At 53.8% G+C, this 24,418-nt stretch overlaps 1 protein-coding gene across 5 annotated transcripts in view; it reads right to left on the bottom strand.

Moving 5' to 3' along the window:
- TRAP1 (TNF receptor associated protein 1) overlaps window positions 1-24,418 on the bottom strand; it is a 49,054-nt gene that overhangs the window by 326 nt on the left and 24,310 nt on the right. Inside the window, exons 1-17 of one of the 5 annotated variants that reach the window (XM_086376037.1) lie at window positions 19,292-19,383; window positions 18,829-18,996; window positions 17,981-18,063; window positions 16,725-16,865; window positions 13,622-13,693; window positions 13,143-13,303; window positions 12,682-12,791; window positions 12,227-12,300; window positions 11,392-11,547; window positions 10,560-10,680; window positions 10,072-10,141; window positions 6,949-7,096; window positions 5,333-5,518; window positions 4,855-4,993; window positions 4,172-4,257; window positions 2,846-2,991; window positions 100-172 (exon numbers count right to left, since the gene is read on the bottom strand). In XM_086376037.1, the coding sequence (XP_086232163.1) occupies window positions 100-172; window positions 2,846-2,991; window positions 4,172-4,257; window positions 4,855-4,993; window positions 5,333-5,518; window positions 6,949-7,096; window positions 10,072-10,141; window positions 10,560-10,680; window positions 11,392-11,547; window positions 12,227-12,300; window positions 12,682-12,791; window positions 13,143-13,303; window positions 13,622-13,693; window positions 16,725-16,865; window positions 17,981-18,063; window positions 18,829-18,996; window positions 19,292-19,301 (1,944 nt within the window). In that variant the 5' untranslated portion in view covers window positions 19,302-19,383. Of the gene's footprint in view, window positions 1-99; window positions 173-2,845; window positions 2,992-4,171; window positions 4,258-4,854; window positions 4,994-5,332; window positions 5,519-6,948; window positions 7,097-8,243; window positions 8,692-10,071; window positions 10,142-10,559; window positions 10,681-11,391; window positions 11,548-12,226; window positions 12,301-12,681; window positions 12,792-13,142; window positions 13,304-13,621; window positions 13,694-16,724; window positions 16,866-17,980; window positions 18,064-18,828; window positions 18,997-19,291; window positions 19,384-24,418 lie in introns of those variants that run through there. The other 4 variants (XM_086376038.1, XM_086376034.1, XM_086376036.1 and 1 more) reach the window with 4 other exon arrangements.

The following is a 24,418-nucleotide window of genomic DNA, read 5'->3' as shown; positions in this document are numbered from 1 at the left end:
GCAAAGAGAAGAAGGGAAGAGAGTTGTTCTGTTTAAAACAGGGTTTTAGAGGAAACCTCAAAGCCTCAGCCTGCTCTTCACCCGCTCCAGCAGCCTCACCTGATCCACCAGCAGCTGGGCCAGGTCAGGCTCGCTGTCTCTCAGCTGACTGAGCTTCTTGATCAGAACGTGTCTGCAACACGGAAACCACATGTTAGCTCAGAGCTGGGGGTGCACACCGAGCACAAGGGCTTGTGATCTGGAGTGACTTTTCTGAAATGCTGGGGTTGTTAGAACATGCAATAACAAAAAGGGTAATAAAGAATAGTTCAGTGTCAGAAAAAAACCACAAAAACTTGATACCCAGAAAACCTGGCAAAAGTTTTGATACTAATATAAAAACTATATACTCCTGAGGTAAGGAAAGTCGAATTTAACATACAAAAAGATATATTCTTGGATAAGTGGACCACAGAAGTGAAACTTTCCTTAAATTATATTCTTATTCCTTAAAAAAAATCTACCAAATTCATAAAGAAAAGTAAACATGGAAGATCAGAAGAAATTGGAGGAGGAGGTCCCAATAATCAAGTAGTTTAGTTCTGGAAAATGAAATGGTAATAGTGCAAAGTGGACAGTGTATAAATGGTCAAATTCATACAGCAATTTTATTAGTACTTGATAAGACACGATAACTGGGCAGCACCCAGGAAGCAAGTTTCCTCCTGTGTGATTCCTTGAACCAAGAACCAAAATAATCTCCAGACCAATCAAGGATTAAATGTAAAAACTAAAAGCAAAGTATAATACTAGAAAACAGAGAAGAAGTGTTTTATAATATTCAAAGGGGAAAGAAAGCCTTTCAGACTATATACAAACATAGAAGTCAGAAAGAAAAGACTCTTGGCTACATAAAAATTGAAATTTTTTCTGCAGAGGAAAAACTACAATAGGAAACATCAAAATTATAAGGTATAATCTTCATTTTTTGAATGGCAGAAAGGAAGGTGTTTGATAAAACTGAAAGCATTGGGGGAAGGTACCAAGGACAGCGGCAGTGTCCATGGTGCCCCGTCTGACACTCTGCGATTCCCTCCCTCCCAGCGCTGTTTACAGCAGCAAACATCTGCAAGGTGAGGACCCCACACTGGAGGTGTCCCACCACGAACTCCATATGGTTGAGAAGTCTAAAGACTCAAGAGCATATAAACAAATTTTAGAGCAAATGAGTTAGAGTCTTCTGGCAATAGAAAATGAGCCCTCTGCACAGCTATCTTATAAAACCACATTTGTGCCAGAACTAGTTAAAGCCAGTGGGTATCCAGTCAGTGCCCATCTCTGCTGGGTCAGCACTGGGAGCCATGCACCCATTACGCAGGCCTGTATCACTTATGCCTACCTGCCAACCGGGGTGGCTGTGGAAAGGCCCTTGACATTTTGCGTGGCCAGCCATGAGCCAATTCAGATCTTCAACTTGGTAATCGTGTGGCTAGTAATTTGGCTCAGAAGCTGGAAAAGGCACCTTTCCCTACTCCCAAATAGTTTTAAGGAAATTAATGTTTAAAAAGGAGGAAAAATATGCTAAGGCGGTAAATTAAAAAATCAGACACATATTATATTAAAAAACAAAGCTCCCATAGCTTAAAGTCCAAAAGAAATATATCAATAGGGTAGTGACTCTGGTGGGAAACTATGGACTTTTTCTAACATTTTTGGTGGCTTAGGTACTTCATTTAAAAAATTACTGCTGCATACAAAGTTAAGTTTCCAAAACAAAAAATGCCTCCATATACAACAGCAACAGTTAGAAAATGAAATTTCAAAATACCAAATAAAAAAGACATCAAATAACTATAAAAAATATACAAGAATGCTAAAGAAGAAAATACTCATCTGAGAAGGCAGCACAGAGCAGCAGGAGTGGGGAGACTAAGCATTTAACAGTCCAGGAAAGCTGACGTGTGCCCCTGCCCACCCCCGACACGGATCCCAGATAGGCTCCACGAACACGAAAGGCACATAGGGGAAGAAACGTGTCTGAAATAGAGATTTCCTAAGAGCCCAGAAAGCAGCAGACAGGCATACATTTGATTATATTAAAATTAATTACATAAAGAATTTCTCTTTAGAAGATACCTTCAGACAGGTGAAAAGTAAGTGAAGATATTTGCAGCTGATGAAATATACAAAGAAGGTGTTTTTGAGAGAAAGCCAAGCCCAAGGCTCACTCGCAGGAGCGGGTTCTGACGCTTTGCCCTCTGGAAGTCCTGGGCCTGGTCCAGCCCACCTCAGGACACAGCCCTTCCGCGCCTAGGCACGTGCCCCGGAGACTCACCTGTGCCCCAGGTGGAGGACAGGCGTTCAGAGCAACCTGCTCCCAACAGCCTCTGAACAGAAACTACCCCAGTGTTTGTCAGAACAGTTACTGTGCCGAGCAGACTCACACCCGGAATGCGATTCAGCTATGAACACAAACCACAGTCACCCCGCCACGGGGTGGGCTTACGGGCTGACCGAAGAAAGTGAGGCTGCACAGGGGTCCCTTCACACGCTGCTCAGAAACAGAGAACTGAGCTTGTGTCTAACGATGCACAAGTACCCGAAGTCAGGACTGTGGCTCCCCCTGGGGGGCGGGACAATTCTAGTGGGAGGAAAACAGGAGCTTCTGGGTGCAGGCAAGGTCCAATTTTCTTAAATGTGAGTGTTTATAAATATTAACCATACTATCCATTAGCTCATGTACTTGTCTTTGTATTATAAGTGAAAGAACACGGATTCATACAACTCAAAGAATACCTGGTAGGTCAGAAACGGGCACGCATGCTCCTCGATGGGCATCGAGGGACGCAGGCCCCAGCGGCCTCACCTGGGGTTGATCTCCAGCGTGGGCTGCAGCAGCTGTGCGCGCTCCTCCTGGGTCTTGGCCAGCTGGCGCATGCGCAGGAAGTGCCGGGCAGCTCCCATCTCCAGCACCGTGATCATAGCAGGGTGGGTGTCCAGCCGGAGAGTCACCTGCAGGCACGGCCAGAGGTGAGGGGAGCCCTGGCAGGGTCTTGACAGATACGAGGCTTCCCCAGGTGACAAGCCAGGATAGTAGTGCACCTTCCTCCCTGTCTCCCCATCACCCCCTAAGGAGAGGAGGCCTGACTGTATGCTGCTTGGGAGCTTTCACTCCAAAGCCGCCAAATTCTAACCTATCAATTAGCCTCCAGGGTCCATCATGCCTGGTGTTACCTCTATGTCCTACAGCGACCCTGTGTCTCCAGGCTCTGCCTCTCTCCCTTAATTCTGTCCTTCCAAGAGAGTGCTCTCACCGGCCCTGACCTGCGGCTCCCTCTGGCCTTTATTTCATCAAATACACCTTCTCCCCTGCAGCCCTGCAGGCTACAGGCCTCCTGACTTAACACCAGAGACTCTGGGCCTGCTAGGCCCACAGCCTGCTGACCTGGGGAAGCACCGTGCCTGTTCCTTCATAGGAGACGGACAAGAATTCTGCCTCACTCGCAGGCCACCTTAAGTGAGCCGCTGCTGCAGAGCACGGACACGATACGTGCGCTGCGTAAAGAAGCCTCACTCCCTGCCCAGCGGCCCAGAGGCCCACTGCCGCCTCCCACAGGGCCCTGGGTCTGCCCTCCGCTCTCAGCCATCCGGACACCTGCCCTCCCTTGCGGCTGTGCCAGAACATGTCTCTCAGCCAGTGATACCTGTTCTCTGGTGACTTTCTTTCTCTTGCAGCTTTGAGCTGGACTGGTGCGTTCCTAGCTCATTAAAGCCCACCCAGACCCCCACTAAGAACCCAAGCAGGATGGTATGGTATGCTCTTGTATCCTCAGCTACTGCAGTCCCTTTAGGCCTGGACCAGGCAGACCAACTGGGGAGCCCTCTTCTCTGCCCACCAGGCCCTCAACTGCTCACCTTCCACTCTTGGTTCCATCTGCTCTACAAAGTGGAGGCAAAGCCGAGCTTGCTTGTCTCGCATCAGCAGCACCCCTGGGCACATGTGACTACACATGGCAGAGGGCACACGAGTGCAGGGGTGGCAGTGACATGCCTGGTCTCCACCTCACGCCATGGCTCCAACCACTGCTGGGAGAGCACCTACCAGGCCAGCAGCCCAGGGACGGCAGGCTGGCCAGCTGTGTGGTCAGGGAGGGTCACGGCGGCTGGCTGGTGGCCCATTGCAGAGCCTCACCTTCACGTCGGTGATGCGGGACCCCAGCGCATTTCTCATCCAGGCCATCAGGTCCTCGGTCTCCTTCTCTGACAGGCAGTCTCCTGCTACAGGCAAGCACAAGGGTGAGCTCGGGCTGTCTGCATAACCCTCTCCCCGTGGGCTCCCTCCACTCTGCCAGCCACTGACCGGCCAACCACAGAAGCTACCAAAACGCTCTGCATCCAAAAGCAAGCGGACAAGGGGCCTCCCTGGTGGTCCAGTGGCTAAGACTCCACGCTTGCAATGCAGGGGGCCCGGGTTCAATCTCTGGTCAGGGAACCAGATCCCACATGCTGCAACTAGAAGTTCCCTGCATGCTGCCATGAAGACTGAAGGTCCTGGGTGCCACAACTAAGCCCCGGTGCAGCCAAATAAATATTAAAAAATAAAATACAACTGATAAATTCATACCTCAGAAAGGATGCTTTTTGGGTGCCTGAGGCCCATATGCATATATTTTATTAGGGCCTTAAAACTCCTGATTCTCTTAGCTTGATCAGTCTTATGAAGACACATTGAAAAGAAAACCCCACACGCACCCACCACTGCAGCACAGAAGAGGCCATGAGGCCAACAGTGCCAGCTCCCCGGGCCCGCTCGGCCCCTCCCTCCCCCAGGCCACCAGCTACAGCTGAGCCCGGAGGGCAAGGAATCAGGCTGACCTGGGGCACCATCCTCAAACTTCTCCTCCTTGTAGTGGTCGACGACAATGTCTGTTTCCACAGAGATCAGCTTCTTCTTGTCAAACTCACGCAGGTGGAGCAAGGTCAGCTCATCAAACTGCTCGTAGCAGAAGAGAACCTGTGCAGGCCGAGACGGCGTCATCAGGCGGGCAAGCCTCCGCCCAGGACAGAGCGGGGCTCCTGGGCCTCCTGGATGAAGTGAGTGCTTTAGAGACAGCTCTCAGCGAGCAGGAACGCGGAGGATGTTCACAGAGAGACCCTCGCATCACTTGCTAGAGAGGGGATCAGAAGGCGACCCAGGCCCGCCTCTGCCTGTGGACGGCTCACCGCGCGGCTCTCCCGGTCCCCGCACAGCCCGTCAGTTCCCAATGAGCATGCCCCTCCTTCAGGGCTCAGGGCCCCCGCCCTCTGACCTGGCCGGAGGGGAGAACAGGTGTGGGGCGCCCGGCTTACCGACCTCTGTGTTTTTCCGCTTCATGGCCTCGTAGTAGGGCGAGTGCTCCGCCAGGTGCCGGTTGGGGGCACACAGGTAGTAGATGTTGCGGGTGCCGGCCTGCATGCGGCTGGCATAGTCCGAGAGGCTGGTCAGCTGCCCAGCAGGCAGTGCTGACGACTCGTACCGCAGCAGCTTCGCGATGTCCTCCTGCAGATGGCAGAGGCCGGGTCACTGGAGTTCGGGGTCCCGGCTCTGGAAGCCTCCAGACTGAGGGGCACAGACCTCAGGGCCTCCAGTAAGGGAGGACGGCTCTGGCTGGCCTGGTGACCCACTGCATCTGCAGCCGAGGCAGCTGCTGCAGGAGCCCAGCCTGGGGTGGCACACTGGGCTGACCCGGGGTCTGGGGGACCTGGGACTCCAGTGCAGGCCCCTGGGCCCCCCCACTGGCCATTCCAGCTTGCCCAGGGCCTCGCTGAGTGGGCCTTTCTGGGTGAGCTGTGTGCATGGTCGCAGGAGTGGCCAGGCCCTGTCTGTGACAGAGCCGCTGTTAGACCCAGCAGCCTCCCTCTGTCCCGAATCACAGACCTTCTCTCGCGGAGCAGGGCACGGGAGTGTGAAGTCCACGCTCTCCAGCCCTCCTCACAGCAGTGTGTGAACCAAAGTGGGTGTGTGACTTAGACAACGGACCCTGGAAGGAGGGGTGTGTCTGTCTCTGCTTGGCTGAGACCTGTACGTGACCGCGGGTGGAGTCATCAATGAGGACGGAGGACCAGCAACAGGCTAGGGCCTGGTTGTGCCCTGATGATAAACCCTGCCGCATCTACACCACCGCCTCATCTGACAAACCATGGTGCCCAAAGGGCACAGTCCAGACGAGGGTGATGTGGCGCAGATGCAAGGGGAGCAGACAGGGATCTGGGAGCCCACCCGGCAAGCCGGGCTCTAGGTGCAGAGGCTCAGTTCATGCTCTGGTGCTCGATACAGATCCTAACAAACACGAGACACCAATAAAGGGCTTAGACAAGCCTCTGGCCCCACCTGGGTGCTGCTCCCATGGACACAGAGGGTGCATGTGGAGCCCAAGCAGGCGGTGCCTGAGCTGTTGGACAACCTGGGTAAGAAGGGCTCGGGGGGTGTGCAGGTTGGCAGCCTGGGCACTCGGCCCCTGTCCCACCCTCCCCGGCCTGCAGAAGCACCCCTGAGACCCCTGAGGTGGTCAGTCACTCTCCTTTGTATTACAACTTAAAAGTGGCCCCAAAATGTTTATGGAACAATCTTACTGTTTTTAAGTAATTATGCAGTTAACTGACCCCTGGCCCGTGTTGAAGGACTCCTGCCCCATCACATGAGCTGCCCTCCCCACCCATGAACCAGGCACCTGGCCTGTCCCTGCTTCTGTGACCTCAAGTCCCCCAGGCCCTTGTGGGAGGAGACGGCGCACACCTCCACCCCTCTGGCCATAGGCAGGGGCCCTGGAGGAGCCGGGCCTGCCGGGACCACCTGTGGGGTCCAGAGGCCTAACCCCTGGAAGTGTGGCTGGCCATCCTCACGTCCCAGGAAGCTCAGGTGTCTGCTCTTCAGCGGTGTCCTCCATAGTCCAAGGCCGCCCAGAGGAAGGCCCGAGACCCAGACCCTACCTTAACCTCCTGCTCAGCTGTGGTCACGATTCCCTCTCTCACAAACAAGCCGTAATCTTCAAAAAACCTGGCATATTTCTCAGCATCTTTTTTACTCTGGTCAGTGAAGAATTTTATCAGCCTCTGCTGCAGAACGCCCTGGAGTTTTCTACAGAACAGAAAAGCATTTATTACAAGAAAGCAACTTTCACAGAATACCATCAAACAGCAGGACATGAGCCACCTAATAATCAGAGGAGTGAAGACATCCCAGAAAGGAAGGGCGACCTGTCGTTGACTCCAGTAAAGGAGACAGGCGCCCCCTAGAGGCAGGAACCCCTAGGGCTTACCTTGTGGTTCAGCTGGTAAAGATTTATGGACCAGGATTTTCACCACAGCACATAAAACACAATTATGAACAAGCTTGCGTTCAACAGGAAAGAACAGGTTGAAATGAATGATGGAAAACTACACGCCATTAAAAATTACACCCTCTAACATGATTCTTAATGACATGAAAAAGTGCCTGAGTTGAAAGAAAAACCAGAAAGATCCCAGTATGGATAAATTACAGAGTACACATATATACTAAGTATGCAAAAAACTACTTGTTGTACTTTGTATTTTCATAATTATGATCCATGCTTGTATATTTTAATTTTGGTTTATACTGTATAGAGGCTTCCTTGGTGGCTCAGATGGTAAAGAATCTGCCTGTAGTGCAAAGACTTGAGTTTGATCCCTGGGTTGGGAAGATCCCCTGGAGAAGGGAACAGCTACCCACTCCAGTATTCTTGCCCGGAGAATCCCATGGACTGAGGAGCCTGGCGGGCTGCAGTCCTTGGGGCTGCAAAGAGTCAGACATGACTGAGCACTAACACTTTCACTTTTCACCCTGGACATACTATACGTGCACTACAGTTTTACAAAATTGGTATTTTTTGCATCAGGATATTTACCAGAACGTTACATAAAGGCATAAAATTTTGAACAACTCTTTTAGTGGGATTAGGGGCTGTTTTTACTTCCTTAATATTCTGCCTTGGGACTTCCTTGGTGGTGCAGTGGCTGGGGACCACCGTGCAGTGCAGGGACACAGGCTCGGTCCCTGGTCAGGGAGCTGGGCCCCTGCACGGCACGGGGCGGCTGAGCCTGAGCCGCAACTACTGAGCCCATGTGCTGCGCCAGAGGACCCTGTGCGCCACAGCCACAACCTGAAAAGGAAGAGATGTTTAAGAAGTATTCTGCGTCTCCTTTAAAAAGGTAAAATTACCATCTGTTTTTCAGGGTAGGGAAACAATAACATTTAATGTTCATTTCAGCTTTTCCTCTTTTTATTCTCATCCCGAAAAACTCGGTCCATCAGCCACAGGGCAGAATGGGACAGGGCAGCGCCTGCGTCTGGTGGGGGGAGCCACAGCAGCTTAGATGGGACGAAGAGGTGTCCGTGCAGGGCAAGGGTTGGGGAAGCCTGGCGTGCGGTGTCAGAGCCCAAGGACCCCAGAAGAGGGCAGAGGCTGGGGACAGCGGGTGGCCCACAGTGTGGCATCAGGGCCTAAGTCAGTGAGGGAGCTGGGGAGCTAGGGGAGGGCGGGCTTGTTTCAGGGAGAGGCCCAGAGAGGTAACACTCTGGGGATAATCAGGCAGATTCCGCACCGTTGGGAGCAGATGGGAAGGTGGAAGACAAAGCACAACGGGGACGGGGCGAAGGAGTCAGCCTGGGCGAGCTCCCGCTAAGCCTGGGACAGTAGCAGACCATAACTCCTGAGTAAAATGGAAATCAAATCACGTAAATAAGTTGTAAAAATATTACAAAAAGTGTATGTATAAGAAATGAACCCACAGCTACAAAATACCACTCCCACATATCATTACTAATTACAGAGAGAAAAAAGGAATTTCACCTGCAAAGGCTGGCAGACACCCCCTTAGTCAAGTGTCAGCACCAGTGAGGGGACAGCTCCCGTCTCGGCCCACCTGACAGGACGCACACGGCCCCACTGCACCCGAGCACGCAGGGCATCAAGACCCATCCCAGGGCCACCCGGGAGATCACGGGGACCTCAGACGCACACAGGTCTTGAGAGTCAGGGAATGACTGGACCTCAGCCAGCCTCCAGGCCAGAGAAACGCCACAGCTGAAGGCATGCATGACCCTGGACGGGACCCTCTCGCTGCAGAGGACACAATAGGCGTGCGGTGCGGGCGGTCTGTGGAGATGTGGCAGGTCCGCCCCGCTGCATGTGTCCTCTAGAAGTGCACCCAAGATGCGGGGCCAGTGGGCATGCGGCGGACAGCTGACTTTCCCAGGGCTTAGGGAAAATGGATTCTGTGTCACACTTCTTGTAAAGAATTTCACTTAAGGCTGACTCTGCTGGTAAAGATGACAACCCAGCCCTGGAAAACCACAAGCAGTGACCGAATGGCTGGACATGCCCGCGCCTGCAGCCTTGGTCCTGCCAGCGTCTGGGTCAGCCCAGCTCCGGCTGTGGGGGACAGAGCACGTGGCTGCAGTCAGAAGACGTGGGCTCAAATCCAGGCTCACTCCCTGGTGGCAGTGACCTCCCTGTGACTCGGTTTCCACAACTGTGACATGGAGACCTAGTGGGTCCCACCCCCGAGGAGACAGGGGCTGCACCCAGGAGGGGCTCGGGACGGTCCGGGGGAGAATAAACGCTCAGCAGACCGAAGCTGTGGCCACCATTAGGACAGGAGACAAGAAGGACAGCCACCCCTGCCCATGTGGATTCCAAGAGCGACGTCTCCAGGCGGGTCCCAGGCCCAGCTCTTGCTTCCTTTCCACCATTAGTGACCTTCTGGACTGAGGTCAGACGTCCTGGCTCTGGGCCTGTCCTCCACCTCGTCCGTCCAGGACAGCCTCTGGAGCCTCCCTGCTGCGGCCGCCCTGGGGCCGGGGGCCGGGGCTCGGCTGAGGGAGGGACACGTGGCAGCAGGAGCGCTTCTGCACGTCGGTCCCCAAAACCCTCATAGAAACCGAAGGGAACCACGAGGCAGAGCACAGGTGAACTGCATGTGCCCCTGCCACAGCTCCGTGGGCACCTGTGCTCCAGGCTGGGCAGCTTCGAGCCCACCTCTGGTGGCAGAGGCAGGCCTGCCCAGGCAGTGCCGCATTCACTGACTCACCTGATGAGCGCGCTCTCCTGCAGCAGCTCCCGGCTGAGGTTCAGGGGGATGTCCTCGCTGTCCACCACACCTGAGACGTGGCCACGTGTGGGTAAGAGCAGCGGACACTCGGGGGCTTCCCTGCCCAACCCCTCATCCCAGAATTCACCCACGCTGTGTCCAGGTCATGACCTGGGTCACAGGGTCGGAAGAAAAGCAGGCAAGGCCAGCAAGCCTCTGCCGGGACAGTTTCTACAATTTCAGCATCTGCTGGACTCTCTGAAAGCCACCTCCTAGATTTTTTGCTCAAAATCATAAAACTGTCATGGATCAGTCAACTGAACCCAGTGTCTGGAGGCGGGGAGCTCGAGAAGAGGCCCCGAGCTATGAGGATGCGGCTCCCCCACCGACACCCCCCATCCCCTGAGCTCAGCACAGGTGAGCCTTCCCAGGAGGAGCTGCTCCCAGGGCTGCAGGGCCTCAGCCACACGCTGGGCACAGATACGAACCCCGGACGAAGCGCAGCCACGTGGGCAGGATGTTGGTGGCCTTGGTCTGGATGAGGACCTTGCGGCTGTACAGCGACACGCTGGAGCCCAGCTCCCGGCTCACGTCAAACATGGATGGTTTCTGGAGGCAAAGCAAGGGCAGTGTCAGGAGGAGCAGGCCCTGCAGAGGCGGAGTGCCACAGTCAGGGGCCCTTCCTGAGGCCGTCTAGGCCAGGAGATTTGGGGTGTATGTGTGGTGCCCGGAGAGGCTGGCCCCGACACCAAGGCTCTGGGCCAGGCGGGGCCTCTCTGGGCAGCTGCCGCCCTCCCCATAAACACGATGACTGGTCTGACCCTCTGAACAGAACCTAACCTGCTGGGGCCAGGGGTTGGCAAACTAGAGCCCACAGGCCAGATCAACCGTTCACGCAGCTTAGAACAGTTCTTCCATTTTTAAATGGTAGGAAAAAAGCAAAAAAGAGTACCTTATGCCATGTGAAAAGTAAGAGAAATTCAAGTTCCCATGTCTCGGGACATGCTTCTGGAACCCAGCCCCACGTGCCTGTCTCAGTGTGGCCCATGGGCCCTGGCACTGAACTCGGCAGTGGAGCGCGTGCTGGCGCAGGGCCCGCGACGGCCAGAGGGTCACCTCTGCCGAGCCTGCTCCCGACCAGGACTGCAGTCTGCACACAGCCCTGTGGGGATCTGCTTAAGCGGGGACCCAGGGCTCTGCTTTCCTGACAGGTCCTGGGGACGCACGTGCATGCTCAGCAGAGAGAAATGGGCTCCAGGCTCAAAGCCAGGAAGGCTGGGTTCAACCCGAGCGCGGGCCGGGGCGGGTGGGGGTGCGCACCGCGTCCGGCACATAGAAGATGCTGCGGATGCTGAGCGGCGCGTCCGTCCTGTAGTGCAGGGTGTAGCGTGGCCTGTCGTGGGCCTGCGCAACGTAGCGGTAGAACTCCTCGTGCTGCCCCTCGCCCACGTCCTTGGGGTCCATCATCCAGATCGCCTGGAAACGGAGGAACAGGGATGTTGTTTCAGACACACCTTCCCAACAATGTGTGGGCAGAGCTCGCGGTGCCCAGTGCTGGACAGACAGATGGACACACACATGGCTCTGGAACCAGTGCCCTGTCCCCAGCAGTATCAGGAAGAGCGAGCGGGAGGCAAAACCTGGACGAGGCCGCACGTGACCAGCACCAACCGCCGGGAGGTGAGAGGCTCAGGGAAGGCAACTGAGCCGGAAAGGGAGAGAGCGCCAAGGCGCTCCCACCAGCTTGAGCCCTGAAAACACGGTAAGACGCCAGACGCAGAAGGCCACATGATTTCTGATTCCATTTCTATGAAACGTCCAGAATAAGCAACCAGGAAGCGGACAGTGGTTACTGGGGGCTCAGGGAAGGGGCTGGTGATGCTGGGGGTCTCTTTCTGAGGGGGGCAAGGGTGACCTTTTCTAGAACTGACGGTGCTGAGGGCAGAGTGACTGAACACAGCCAGGAGCGCGGGGCGTGCGCTGTGAAGGTGACTCCTGGCGCACATGGACCTGCACCCACAGGTCTCGCCGCCCTTCCCGCCCAGAACATCCCATGCTGGGGCTCGGCCAGCCACCCCAGGCCCATCTGCCTGGCCGGCCCGACAGGCAGCAGCTCAGCTCCACGGCCGCCAAGCCCGCACGCAGCAGGCCTCACCTGCAGAGTGTTCATGCGCCTTCCGTTCAGGTACAAAGGGAAGCTGACAAAGTTGCTGTACTTTGTCACCACATCTGGAAGACACAGAAACAACGAATACCAGAAGCTTCTAGACACGAAAGCTCTGGGAAGCCTCGTCCCTGCCCTGCCCCCACGGGGAGTAGAACTTGCTCCAGAACCGGGTCAGGGGGCCCAGGCCACCATGAGACATGCACACCTCTTGGCAGCCCAATCAGGGTTTCATGGGGTACCATGACCCCTGGAAGGCGCTGGGCACGTTCAGTAGCATCAGTGAGACCTGGACAGCGGGGAGTACCCAGCACTGCGCCCACTCTGGTTGTCCGGAGCCTGGACTCAGGCCGGGCGGGTGGTCAGTGACACCACACAGCAGTGGGACGAAGATGCGACCCTGAGCCCCCACCAAGCTTGTCCCGGCAGCCTAGGCTCACGCTCACCTCGAACCCGGGCCTCGCTGGCGAACTCTCTGCTGTCGGCCTTGAGGTGGATGATGATTTTCGTCCCAGTTCTAACTCCCGAGGCTTCGGCAACTTCAAACACCCCAGAGCTAAGAGGGGAAGGGGAGGTGAGTCCATCCGTCAGCGCTGACAAGGCCCGTGTGGCCCCGGGACTCGAACAGAAAGGGAGCCAGAGCCTCGCCACTTCTGAACCCAGCTGTGACCCCCTCCCCCGGGGACAGTGGTGCTGGGGTTGGGGTGTGGGGCTCCTGCTCATGAGCACAACCTCTGGGCCTCAAGTTCCCTGTGGTGGCCAGCGAGCGCCAGACCCCGGGAGACCCCCTCCTGTGAGGCCTCCATGTTCCGGAGTCCCACTCTGCATGGCGGGTGACAGTTGCCTTGGTGGCTCCAGGGCCTGGGGGACACTCTATGCGTGACATGGGACCCATTCACTCACTCACCCATCTGAAAGCCACCGGTACCCAAGGCTGCCTGCATCCACCGAGCGAGAATAGACCTCGACTCTGTCGGCCACCATGAAGGCTGAGTAGAAGCCCACACCGAACTGGCCGATGATCTTGCTGCCAGCCTCCGCCTGGTTCTGCAGCGCATCCAGAAAGGCCTGTAGGGTGAGGCCGGTCAGAGGGGCGTGTCACGCGGGAATGGACTGGCTTTGAACTTGGGGTCAGCCAGTTTCTAGCTGTGGGCAAAGTACCCACTCCAGCCGGTCCATCCAGCAAATAACAAACTACCTCTGAGGGTCCCATGACGACGCAGGGAAATCCTGGACAGAGGGCCCCCAGTGGCACAAACGCGCTGGAGGACAGACCTCTGAAGCTGGCATCCAGCGCGTCTGGGACCAGCCCTGGTCGGAGCTGCCCTTAGGATGCTTGACCTGAGGGGAGCGGTGGTAGCACCCTAGGGAAGGTGGGGGCCTCACCTTTGACCCGGACCTGGCGATGGTTCCCAGGTTGGACACCAGCTCCTCCTGGCTCATCCCGACGCCAGTGTCCTAGGAGACAGACAGGCTGAACACCAGGGCGTGTGTGCGGAGCGCCAGGCACAAGCGCACAAGACGGACCTGCTCATGGCCCGTGACATCACAACAGGGTTGTCAGGAAAGGCGGATTCCAGTCACACCAGCCAGGCCTTACTGGGGAAACCTCACCAGAGGACAGACTAACTTAGATACAGGGACAAAACCGAGTCCAGGAAGAGCTTCACAGCGTCACACGATTTGTGACAAAGGTTCCAAGACAAATCACTGCAGACAGGAAGAACAAACGGTGCCGAAACAAGCAGCAGCCACAGGCGGAGCAGCGCCCAGCCCATCTCCCTTACGCAGACACCATGTGATCAGAGGGCTGAGTGTAAGAGCCAAGGCTGCAAAACTTCTAAAAGAAAAGACAGGAGGAAATCGTTTATCTCTCTGAAACAGGTAGAGACTTCTTCAGTAGGTCACCAAAAGCATGAAACATAAAAGTGATAAACTGCATTTCACTAAGAACTTATGCTTTTCAAAAGCCATTACCTAAGAAAATAAAAAGGCAAGTCACCGACTAGGGGAAAATATTTGCAAAGTGTATCTGATATAGGACTTGAATCTAGAATATACAAAGAACTTACAATGCAATAAAATGACAAACAAACTGATTAAAAATGAGCAAAAATCTGAAAGGCATTTCACAAAGAAGATTCATGTGAATGACAAGCACCTTTAACCATTAGGGAAGTGAAGTTAAGTGAAGTAGCTCAGTCGTGTCCGACTCTGTGCAACTCCATGGACTATACCTGCCAGGCTCCTCATCCATGGGATTCTCCAGGCAAGAACACTGGAGTGGGTTGCCATTTCCTTCTCCAGGGGATCTTCCTGACCCAGGGATCGAATCAGGGTCTCCCACATTGCAGGCAGACGCTTTAACCTCTGAGCCACCAGGGTCCCCAACCATTAGGGAATGGCTCACTAAAATGCTCGCTCACTAAAATGGCTGAAATTAAAGACCAACAATGACGAGCATGTCAAGGACGTGCTGCCAGGAGGAACGCAGAATGGGACACCTGCTTTTGGCAACGCTTGGCAGTTTCTTCTAAAGTTAAACAGACACTTTCCTTACAACCCAGCAGTCCTATTCCAAGGTATTTACCCAAAAGAAATGAAAACATGTGTCCACACAAAGACTGAAATATTCATGGCAGCTCGATCCCTATCATCTCCAGTGCTCACTGGAGAAGCTGGTGAAGAGACTGGTGAAGCTGTGATGCCTTCATACAGCAGAACACTTCTCAGTAACAGAAAGGAATAAACTACTGATCTGTCTGACCGCGTGGAGAACTCTCAAAACCACTGTGACAAGTGAAAAGTCAAACTCAAGAGACCACCTCCTGTGTAACTGTGTTTATGTGAGACCATAGAAAATAGAAAACCACAGCCACAGAAAGCAGGCCAGTGCTGATGAGGGCTAGGAAGGCTGGGGAATGCTGGGTGACGACCCCAGTGATATGGTGGGCCCACGACTGTGTTAACCTAAACTCCCTGAACACGTGAACCTGGGGGACCTGATCGTACATAAACATACTTCAATAAAGCTTCTTAAAACAGCAGCAGCGGCCGGCAAGAAAGGCACACACGCACAGAGCAGAGAGGAGCAGACAGAAGATCACAAACCAGCGGCTGTTCTGAGCAGCGGAGCCAGGCCTGCTGGGAAGGGGCCCACAGGGGTGGACGCCCCCCAGAGACGCGGGCAGCAGGGCCTAGAGCAGCTACCTCGGGAACGTGATGGCCCTCAGGGCCACCGCCTGATAAACCCCACTTCTGCCTTTCTAACTTTATGACCTTAAACTGTAATAGCACCAAAAGTATTGCTGTGTCTACAGTAAGACTGTTAATCCAAACAGCTGTGATTAAAATACAGTACCAGAGAACATACAAGAACATGCAATAAAAGTACGGTCAAAAATGTGAAGAGCACAGCTGACCCTTGAACAGCAGCAGCTGGATGCAGAACTGTGGGTACAGAGGAACCACAGAGGAAGACCCACAAACGTGGAGGAACCAGGTATTCAGAGGACAGACTATACGTTCTGTGTGGATCTTAGACTGTGAGGAGGGCCTCCCCTCTCAACCCAAGTGTTGTTCAAGGGTCACCTTACATAAAAAATACTATTTGGTTTAAAAATCTGTTAAGGGAATTCCTTGGTGGTCCAGTGGTTAGGACTCCATGGTCTCAATGCTGAGAGCCTGGGTTCAATCCCAGGGGAAGTAAGATCCCACAAGCCACGCAGAGTGGTCAAAAAAACTTTTTTAACCTGTTTGGATATATAGACAAACCCTATTAGACATATACTGAAATGTTAACAGTACTTATCTTTGAATGATGGGGCTCCTCTTCAAAGAGGGAACCCTCTTACACTGTTGATGGGAATGTAAATTGGTGCAGCCACTATGAAAAACAGTATGAAGGCTCCTCACAAAACTAAAAACAGGGTTCCCACATGATCCAGCAATCCCACTCCTGGGCATATATCCAGATACAACTCCAATTCACGAAGATACACACACCCCATGCTCACAGCAGCACTGTTCACAATAGTCAAGACCTGGAAATAAGCTAAATGTCCATCGATGGATGGATGGAAAAGATGTGGCGTGTGTGTCACACACACGATGGAGTGTGACTCAGCCAGAAAGAAGAATGAAACAATGCCATCTGTAGCAACACGGATGGACTGAGAGATTACAGAAGGACGATTATCTTATAATATCACCAAGATGTGACTAAGACAAGACACAAATCTATGAAACAGTAACAGAATCAGACATAGGGAACAGACTTGCAGCTGCCACAGGACAGGGCAGGTGGAGAAGGGAAGGACTGGGCGTTTGGGGTGAGCAGATGCAAACAGGAATATATAGGAGCAAACACCAAGGGCCTACTGTATACAGCACAGGGAACTATATTCAGTTCAAGGTGGTCAGCAGGCCACTGGGAGCCTAGAGACGTGACGGACAGGCAGCCCGTCTCCTGGCCCATCAGGGGAGGCACCTGGATTGTGATGGTGCCTCTGTCGGCGTCGGTCTGCAGGTGAATCTCCATGTCTGGCAGCGCTTGGCCTTCAGACACCAGCTTATGACGCAGCTTTTCCAAGGCGTCGCTCGCGTTGGAGATGAGCTCACGAATGAACACCTATGTAAATGGAGATGAGACCTGTCTGTTAGCAGCCTCTGCAGCAGTGTTACCGGCTGGGGGGAAGCGTTTAGCCAGATAAAGACTTCCCACCGTCCTCAAAGCCAGTTTCCCCAGAGCCGCCCGCAGGATGACTGGAGGTGGATCATGTTCCCCTGGCCCAGCTTTCTGTCACCTCTGACTCTACTGTTGCTTCCTCAGCATCAGCCTGGAGCTAGGAGTCTGTTACTGCCAACTTCAAGGGCCCGTGAGATGACTTCTTTCTCAACTCTTGCCCAGGGATGTCAAAATATCCTCAAAACATATTTTCTCTTCTCCGGGAAGGGCTCACCAGCTTCACTTAATCTAGTGGGTTGCCACAAACCAGACCTCCCACGTTCAGGAGATAAGGGGGCCAGAGGCCCCACGACCAACCCGGGTGTGCACAGCTCTTCTCCTCTGAGAAAGCTCCACTCACAGTCAGACGCAGCACATGGGAGGGCTGACCTGGCCCCGAGAGAAGAAGCGGGGTGTCACAGGGCCACCTGGGGATGGAGTTCAGCAGGACAAGACCTGGACATACTTCCTAGAAGGTCCTTTCATTTTGGAAAGCTGTGCTTTACCCCTCTCAAATTCTCTGCATTTTAGCAACAACCAGCGTGGAACAATGGTTCACCACGGCCTGTCAGCCTGGAGCAGCTTTGTCTCCTCACAAAGGCCCCGGGCGCTCCTTGCTGCTCTGCTCCACACAGGGGGGTCTTCTTCCTTCAGCCCCACAGACCGTGGCTGGTGAGGCCAGGTGACGAGGGAGGTGAATCCGGGGTCCAGAGCCCATGGGCAATACCCCAGAAATGGACCTCAGCAGGGCCCCACACCAACACCTGAGACTTTTAAATTAACAGCAAAATGCATTACTTCCCAGGTTCATTGTGGCTCAAAGAATTACCTGGATATATCTGTCCATAAACCCCAATGGATTTTAGTAAGAATACTCTCATTGGTAGCCAAGATCAGTACCTGTCCAAATTTAATGCCTTCTCACTGCTAATCCACTAGCTGGCATTTCCCCAGGACAGCACAGAAACAGTCTTGCCAACAGAACCAGCCAGCGCTGGGAGTGATTAGCAGGCACGCACCTCTTTTTCTGAGTATAGGGAACGGGCAACAATGTCTAGGAGCTTCTTCGTCTCAGCTTGGAACTCGTGTTTGGTAGCAGAACCTAGTAACGAACCACAGACACAACCAGGAAAGTTAACGTCTTTTTTCACAGGAGAACATGCTTTGCGACATTCAAAAAAATCTTTAAGATAAGGAGTTTTAAACATTTTTCAAAACAGTGAACAAAAGAAGAAAAAAAAAAACAAAAAACCCAAGCATCTGGACTCAGACAAAAGAGCAGATCAAGGGTTCCCTTTCCCCGAGAAGCGCGGACAAGCCCACACCCACCCTCCTCCCCGGAGCCTGCAGTCCTCAGGTCACACTGCTTGGAAAAGCTGTCGACCTGCCTCCACAACCAGACCTCGGATTCGATTCTTGAATGCGGTGGTTTCCAGATTAATCATTTAGAAAGCAAAGGAGAAAAACTCACTCCTCTTAACCCAAGCATTAAGTACTCTGTTGCTGTCTCATCTGAAAGCCAGAAACGGACCCGCGGCAGGACCGGCTCCGGAGCCTGCCCTCCACACGTCCCGGGAGTGCTGAGCTTCCGTCAGCTTGGTGATCATTAGCAGATGTGCAGGCGCCTACGCCAACTCCCGGTGACCACCAGAGGGCGCCAGACGCGCCAGGATGGAAGTCAGAAGCGCCAGGGAAGCCGGAAACGCAGGAGGCATTGTTTTGGGGACCCCTCCCTCCAACCAAGCCCTTCCTTCGTCTGAAGTGAGTGCGTGGTTCCCTCAAGCACTGCTTCTGCCTCAGTACCCCCTCGGGAGGCAGCAGACTCCGGGGCCCCGGGCCGCACGCCCCACCCTGCGCCACGCCTCACCCTGCACAGCCTCCGAGCTGCTGATGACCGAGTGCAGGGGCCCCGCCTCCGCCTGGTCCTCAGCAGCCTGGGAGCTGAACGGCCGTCCCACGTGGAAGCTCGAGGCCAGGCTTCGCCGGGGACCCCAGGACTGAGCTGGGGGCCTCCAGGGACACAGAACTGGTTTCCCTGAAAAGACAAACATGAGGAAGAATGAGAGTTAACAGGACATCAGGACAGAATACCCTGATTTGTTCACACCAAAGCAGGCTCCAGAGACCAGTGTCACCCTGGAGAAATCCGAAGTGACAAGCACTGCGCATCTAGCCGGTAGTCAGTGGGTAGTTTTGCCAACACCGCCCCACACGTGGCAAATACCAAGAACACAGAAAACTCGGGGCAGAACAGCAGGAATGGGGAGGTACCTTCTGACCCCACTTCCCACGTGCGCCCCCGATTTGGTGCATAAACCCATCAAACTCACGTGTCTCCATGCTCACATCCCCTCCCAGAGCCAGAAATAATGACAGGCCAGCCTTCCTTACTGTGTAACTAACATGGAAAAAGGAGAAAAAATACTCCCTAAGAGGGAGTCAGATTTTTAGATGTGCATGTTCCAAAACTGTCCTGTCATCTTCCAAAGAATCTTCATTGAGTCCTCTCCTGTCCACCAGAGTCTTTTAAATTAGTGTATTTACAGTCTGCAAACCAGGGCATGATCTCCTCTGCCTCATAACTAGGAATGGGATTCAGTGTCTCTCCAGTTACTTTTCAGTAACTTCCTGTTCAGCACAGTGGACCAAGGAACCACTGCGCGGGGAGAAGGAAAACCCGCCAACATGACACTGCAGCCCCGGCCCGGCGTGGCTGCCGGACACCACAGAAACACACAGCCCCTCCACCCAATGGGCAGGATGCAGCCAGTCCTCACCAGCACCCTGAAGACACTGGCCGGGGGCCGGCGCTGTGAGGAAGGGGCTCGCTGCCCGGCACTCTCAAGGCTCCGAACAGAGGACACTCCGTGTCCAAGTCTAGGCCACGACAAGCTGCAGCTGCCTGTTACACACTCCGCACATGTGGCAGTCAGGAAGGAATGATTTAGAAGTAACTCGTGGCTTTCAAAAATCAACGTTATCAGCTTCCACATTCCTACAAGGTGTAAATATCTGCCTTCTCTTTAAGCTTATTTTTGGATTTACAGATAACACACTTTAGCCTTTACCTATATGAGGAATATCTTTAAAACCACCCTAACTTAAGAAAATAGTTTCCAGATAGTCTGAATATTTAATTCTCTGGCCTAGCTGCATTGTTCACATCATCCATACCTGTTCCCCCTAAAAAACTGGGGTATTTCTTCTGGAATTAAGTGGCATTTGGTTACAGCATTCAAGTCTGCACCAGCCCAGGCAGGGTTGCTGGGGTCCCTGTGGTTCCAGATGGTGCTGACGCAGGACGTACGACGCCAGCAGACTGTGTGACCCCACACTGCCTCCCCTCCCAGGGATAGCGCTCCTGGCTCCCCACAAAAGCTGGGGACCCTCTGCTTTAAAGTGAGAGGACTTCAGGCTGAAATCAGTGATGGATGCGAGACCGGACTGGGCCTCAGGATGCAGTCTGGACTCAGTTCTCCGTGGAGCATCGCCCTCCACATACAAGCGCTTGGACCACTGGAATTGGGAGTGACGGGAGACCCCCGGAGGAAGACGGGAGGCAGCCCTGGAAGCACAGACTGGTTGTGTTCCTGACGCTTCCACGTAAGTCCGAGGACACTGAAAGTATTTTAGAGATTCTTACATCGAACAACCGCTCCCTGTTCGGGGGCCTCAGGAAAGGGGGGAGGGAGAGAGAGAGAGAGAGAGAAGACAGTGTAAAGGACAGTGTGTGTGTGTGTGTGTGTGTGTGTGTCTGTGTGTGTCTGTGTGTGTCTGTGTGTGTGTCTGTGTAAAGGTCTGTGTGTGTGTGTGTATAAAGGACAGTGTGTCTTTGTGTGTGTCTGTGTGTATGTGTGTATCTGTGTAAAGGACAGTGTGTGTGTGTGTGTGTAAACGGCTGTGTGTGTGTCTGTGTGTATGTGTGTGTGTGTGAAAAGGACAGTGTGTGTGTGTGTCTGTGTGTGTCTTGTGTCTGTGTGTGTCTGTGTAAAGGACAGTGTGTGTGTGTGTGTGTGTGTGTGTGTGTGTGTAAACGGCTGTGTGTGTGTCTGTATGTGTGTGTCTGTGAAAAGGACAGTGTGTGTGTGTGTCTGTGTGTGTCTGTGTAAAGGACAGTGTGTGTGTGTGTGTAAACGGCTGTGTGTGTCTGTGTGTCTGTATGTGTGTGTCTGTGAAAAGGACAGTGTGTGTGTGTGTCTGTTTGTGTGTGTGTAAATGACTGTGTGTGTGTGTGTGTGTGTGTGCGCGTGCCCCAGGGCACCCTCTTCCAGCAGGGGCTTGCGAGTGCGCTGGCCCTGGCCCGGCCTCCCCAGCCCCCGCCACCCTCCCCGGCGCCCAGGGCCCTTGGCCTTCCTGGTGGTCCCCTGCCTGCACACTGTTCCATGCAACCCGTCCCGTCTCTTAAACTCAACACCTTCATCTGATACCAACTCCATCTCGATATTTCCAATTTCAGGGGAATCATTCCTGAACACAACCCCACCAACTCCATGGGCCTCAGGCTGGCCTTCCAGGCCCTCCACCAAGCAGCAGCCCAGACCTCCAGGGCGCACCCTCTCCTCCCGGCCCGCAGGCCTGCAGCCGCCCACCTTGGGGAAGGAGCCCTGACGGCAGCCCTGCCCTGCTTCCTGTCCTCAAAGGACCTGCTCAAAGGACCCTCGGTCCTTTTCTCATCATCTGCCTCTTGGTCCCGTCAGGAAAGAACAGGTCACATTCCCTCACACCCAGTTGTAAGCCATCTTTACCCCCAAAGAAACAGAAATCACACGAAACTGAACAATTCAGCGGATAACGGCGCCTCTCCTTTTCAGACCCCCAGGAACTACCTGTTTTAAACCTGCTCCCAGACTGGGGAAGGGGCTGTTGGATTATGACTGGCACATTTTATTTCCAGTCTTCTGTGCATAAATATTTTTATCAAGAACACATCTTAGGGCTTCCCTGGTGGCTCAGTGGTATAGAATCCACCTGCTAATGCAGGAGACATGGGTTTGATCCCTCGTCCAGGAAGATCCCACATACCGAGGGGCAACTAAGCATGTGTACAGCTACTCAGCCTGTGCTCCAGAGCCCAGGAGTCGTAACTACTGAGCCACGTGCCGCAAGTACTGAAGTCCACGCAGCCTAGAGCCCGTGCTCTGAAATGAGAAGCCACTGCAATGAGAAGCCCGCACATCACAACTAGAGTAGCCTCCGCGCTCCACAACTAGAGAAAAAGCCCCTGCAGCAACAAAGACCCAGCACAGCCAAAAATAAATAACATTTTAAAAAAGAACACATCTTAGTGACTGCTCTGTTTTAGTACATATAAAGCTGCTTATTCTTTTAATGAACAAATAATAATCCACTGTACTGAGTAAGTATTTAACTAGTGTTCAACTGATGGATGTTTAAACTGTTTCCTGTCTTGTGCTGTTGAAAATAATGCTCCAGGTGATCAAGAGTTATCTATTGCACATTTACCCTTCGTGGAAGAAAGGAGATACAGGGAAATATCCATGTTCCCACTCGTTTGTGCAAAAGCAACAGGAAGGATAAACCAGAAACTAATGAGATTGTGTATTCAATTCCTAAGGCTGTCATAACAAGGGACAGGGTGGCTTACAACCACAGAAACTTCATCTCTCCTGGTTCCAGAGGCCAGAAGTGCAAAACCAAGGTGCCGGCAGGGCTGAGTCCTCCGGGCCCCAAGGGACAGTCTGTGCACACCTCGCCCGGGTTCGTTGCCTCACTCCCATCTCTGCCTCTGTCCTCACACAGCCTCTCTTCCCTGGGGGTCTCCTCTGTGTCCAAATTTCTCTCCTGAGTCACCAGTTATACTGGGTTTGGGGCTCACTCTAACCCAGTATGACCTCATCATCTTATTAATCGACAAAGATCCTCTTTCCAAATAAGGTCACACTCACAGATGAGGGTGTGCACACGTCTCTGGGGGCACACGATTTATACCACAAGAAACTGGGTACCCGGGGTGTTTGCTTCCTGGGGCTGTTGTGGCAGAGCACCCCAACGAGGCCACGGAAACAACAGAAGTCTACCGCCTCCCAGCTCTGAAGGCTGGAGGAATAAAGCCCAAGTGCTGGCGGGGCTGCAGGGGGATCCCTGCTCTACCCCCTCCCCAGCCTCGGGGGCCTCAGGGCACCTCAGCTTGAAGACGGCGGTGTCTTCCTCTGTTCGTGTCTGCCCCTGGGTTGGAATTCCCCTTTTTATAAGGACACTTCATATTGGATCAGGGCCCACCCTAATGATATTTAACTGATTTCTGCAAAGACCCCATTTTCAAATAGGATCATGTTCACAAGTCCTGGGGTTAGAATTTCAGCATCTTTGGGGGAATTGCAATTTGACCCGTAACAGATGGGTGGGAACAGAATGGAGAAAGGAAGGGTGGAGATGAGGGAGCAGAGCTGAGGGGAAATGACATTTCTGAGCATCCTTTTCCCTCCTGACTCAGAACCATGGTCATGTTTCACAAACCCAAAGAGTAAATAGTAAGAGCAGCCAGAGTGTGTGGAGAACATAAAATGAAATGCAAACAGTAACAAGCACGCACAACTGTAAGATGAGTAACACAGCTGCCCTGAGAGAACCCACCTAAGTCACGTGGGGGTGGGGTTAAGGGCACAGAAACCCCCAACCCCGTGAAGCTGAAAACCCAAGTATGGCCCTCCAGTTGGCCCTCCAACACAACCACATCCACACTCGTGGGTTCCACCCAGCTGCAGACTGTGCAGTACTGCAGTACCTACTTAGCGGGCAAAAACCACAAATAAGGGGACCTCGCAGTTCAAACTGGGCTCTTCAAGGGTTAAGCGTACACTGTAAAGCTGGGCTCAGAAAGGACAGCGTGGATCACTGCAGCAGCAGCAGCAGCAGCAGACCAAGCACGTGAGCACAAGTCAAGGGCGGGGAGGCCAGGCTGAACCTGTTACGCGGCAGGCGGAGGCACCAGTGTAGCGTAGACAATAAACATCAAGGTGCATACAAGTGTGTGACAACACACACACGTGCACCTGCTGAGTCTGTCCAGGGACAGGCCCAGAGGCAGCAGCGCCCCGCAGCAGTGAGCGCGCCTCGCGCCGAGGGGAGCGGCCGGCCTGGACCTGCTCCCAGGAGGTGCTGCAGCCTGGGCAGACAGGCGGGCGGCCGCCCTCCCCGGCACTAGACCTCTAGTGTGCAAATGCCTTTCGCCCACAGAAGGAACTGAGGCCCCTGGAGAACACGCTGGATGAGCCGGGAATGCCTGGGGTGCCAGAGGTGGTGATGGGACACGCCAGGAGCGCACAGGCTCCCGGTGCTGAAACCCAGGACAACCTGGGCAGACAACAGTGACAGGGGTGGACTGTCAGCAGGCGAACAAAGCAGACGAAAGTCCACGCCGGCAGGAACAGCCGGTAAGCGGAGGAGAAGCCCTCTTCCTGACAGCAGTAAGAGGGGCCGTGGAAGCAGACAACTGC

This window comes from Bos grunniens, chromosome 25, assembly GCF_055505025.1.
Source record: "Bos grunniens cultivar Pamir isolate PY7600 chromosome 25, Bosgru_T2T1.0, whole genome shotgun sequence".
Classification (NCBI taxonomy): domain Eukaryota; kingdom Metazoa; phylum Chordata; class Mammalia; order Artiodactyla; family Bovidae; genus Bos; species Bos grunniens.
The sequence above is the reverse complement of the archived record's forward strand: the minus strand, read 5'-3'. Positions and strand labels throughout refer to the sequence as shown.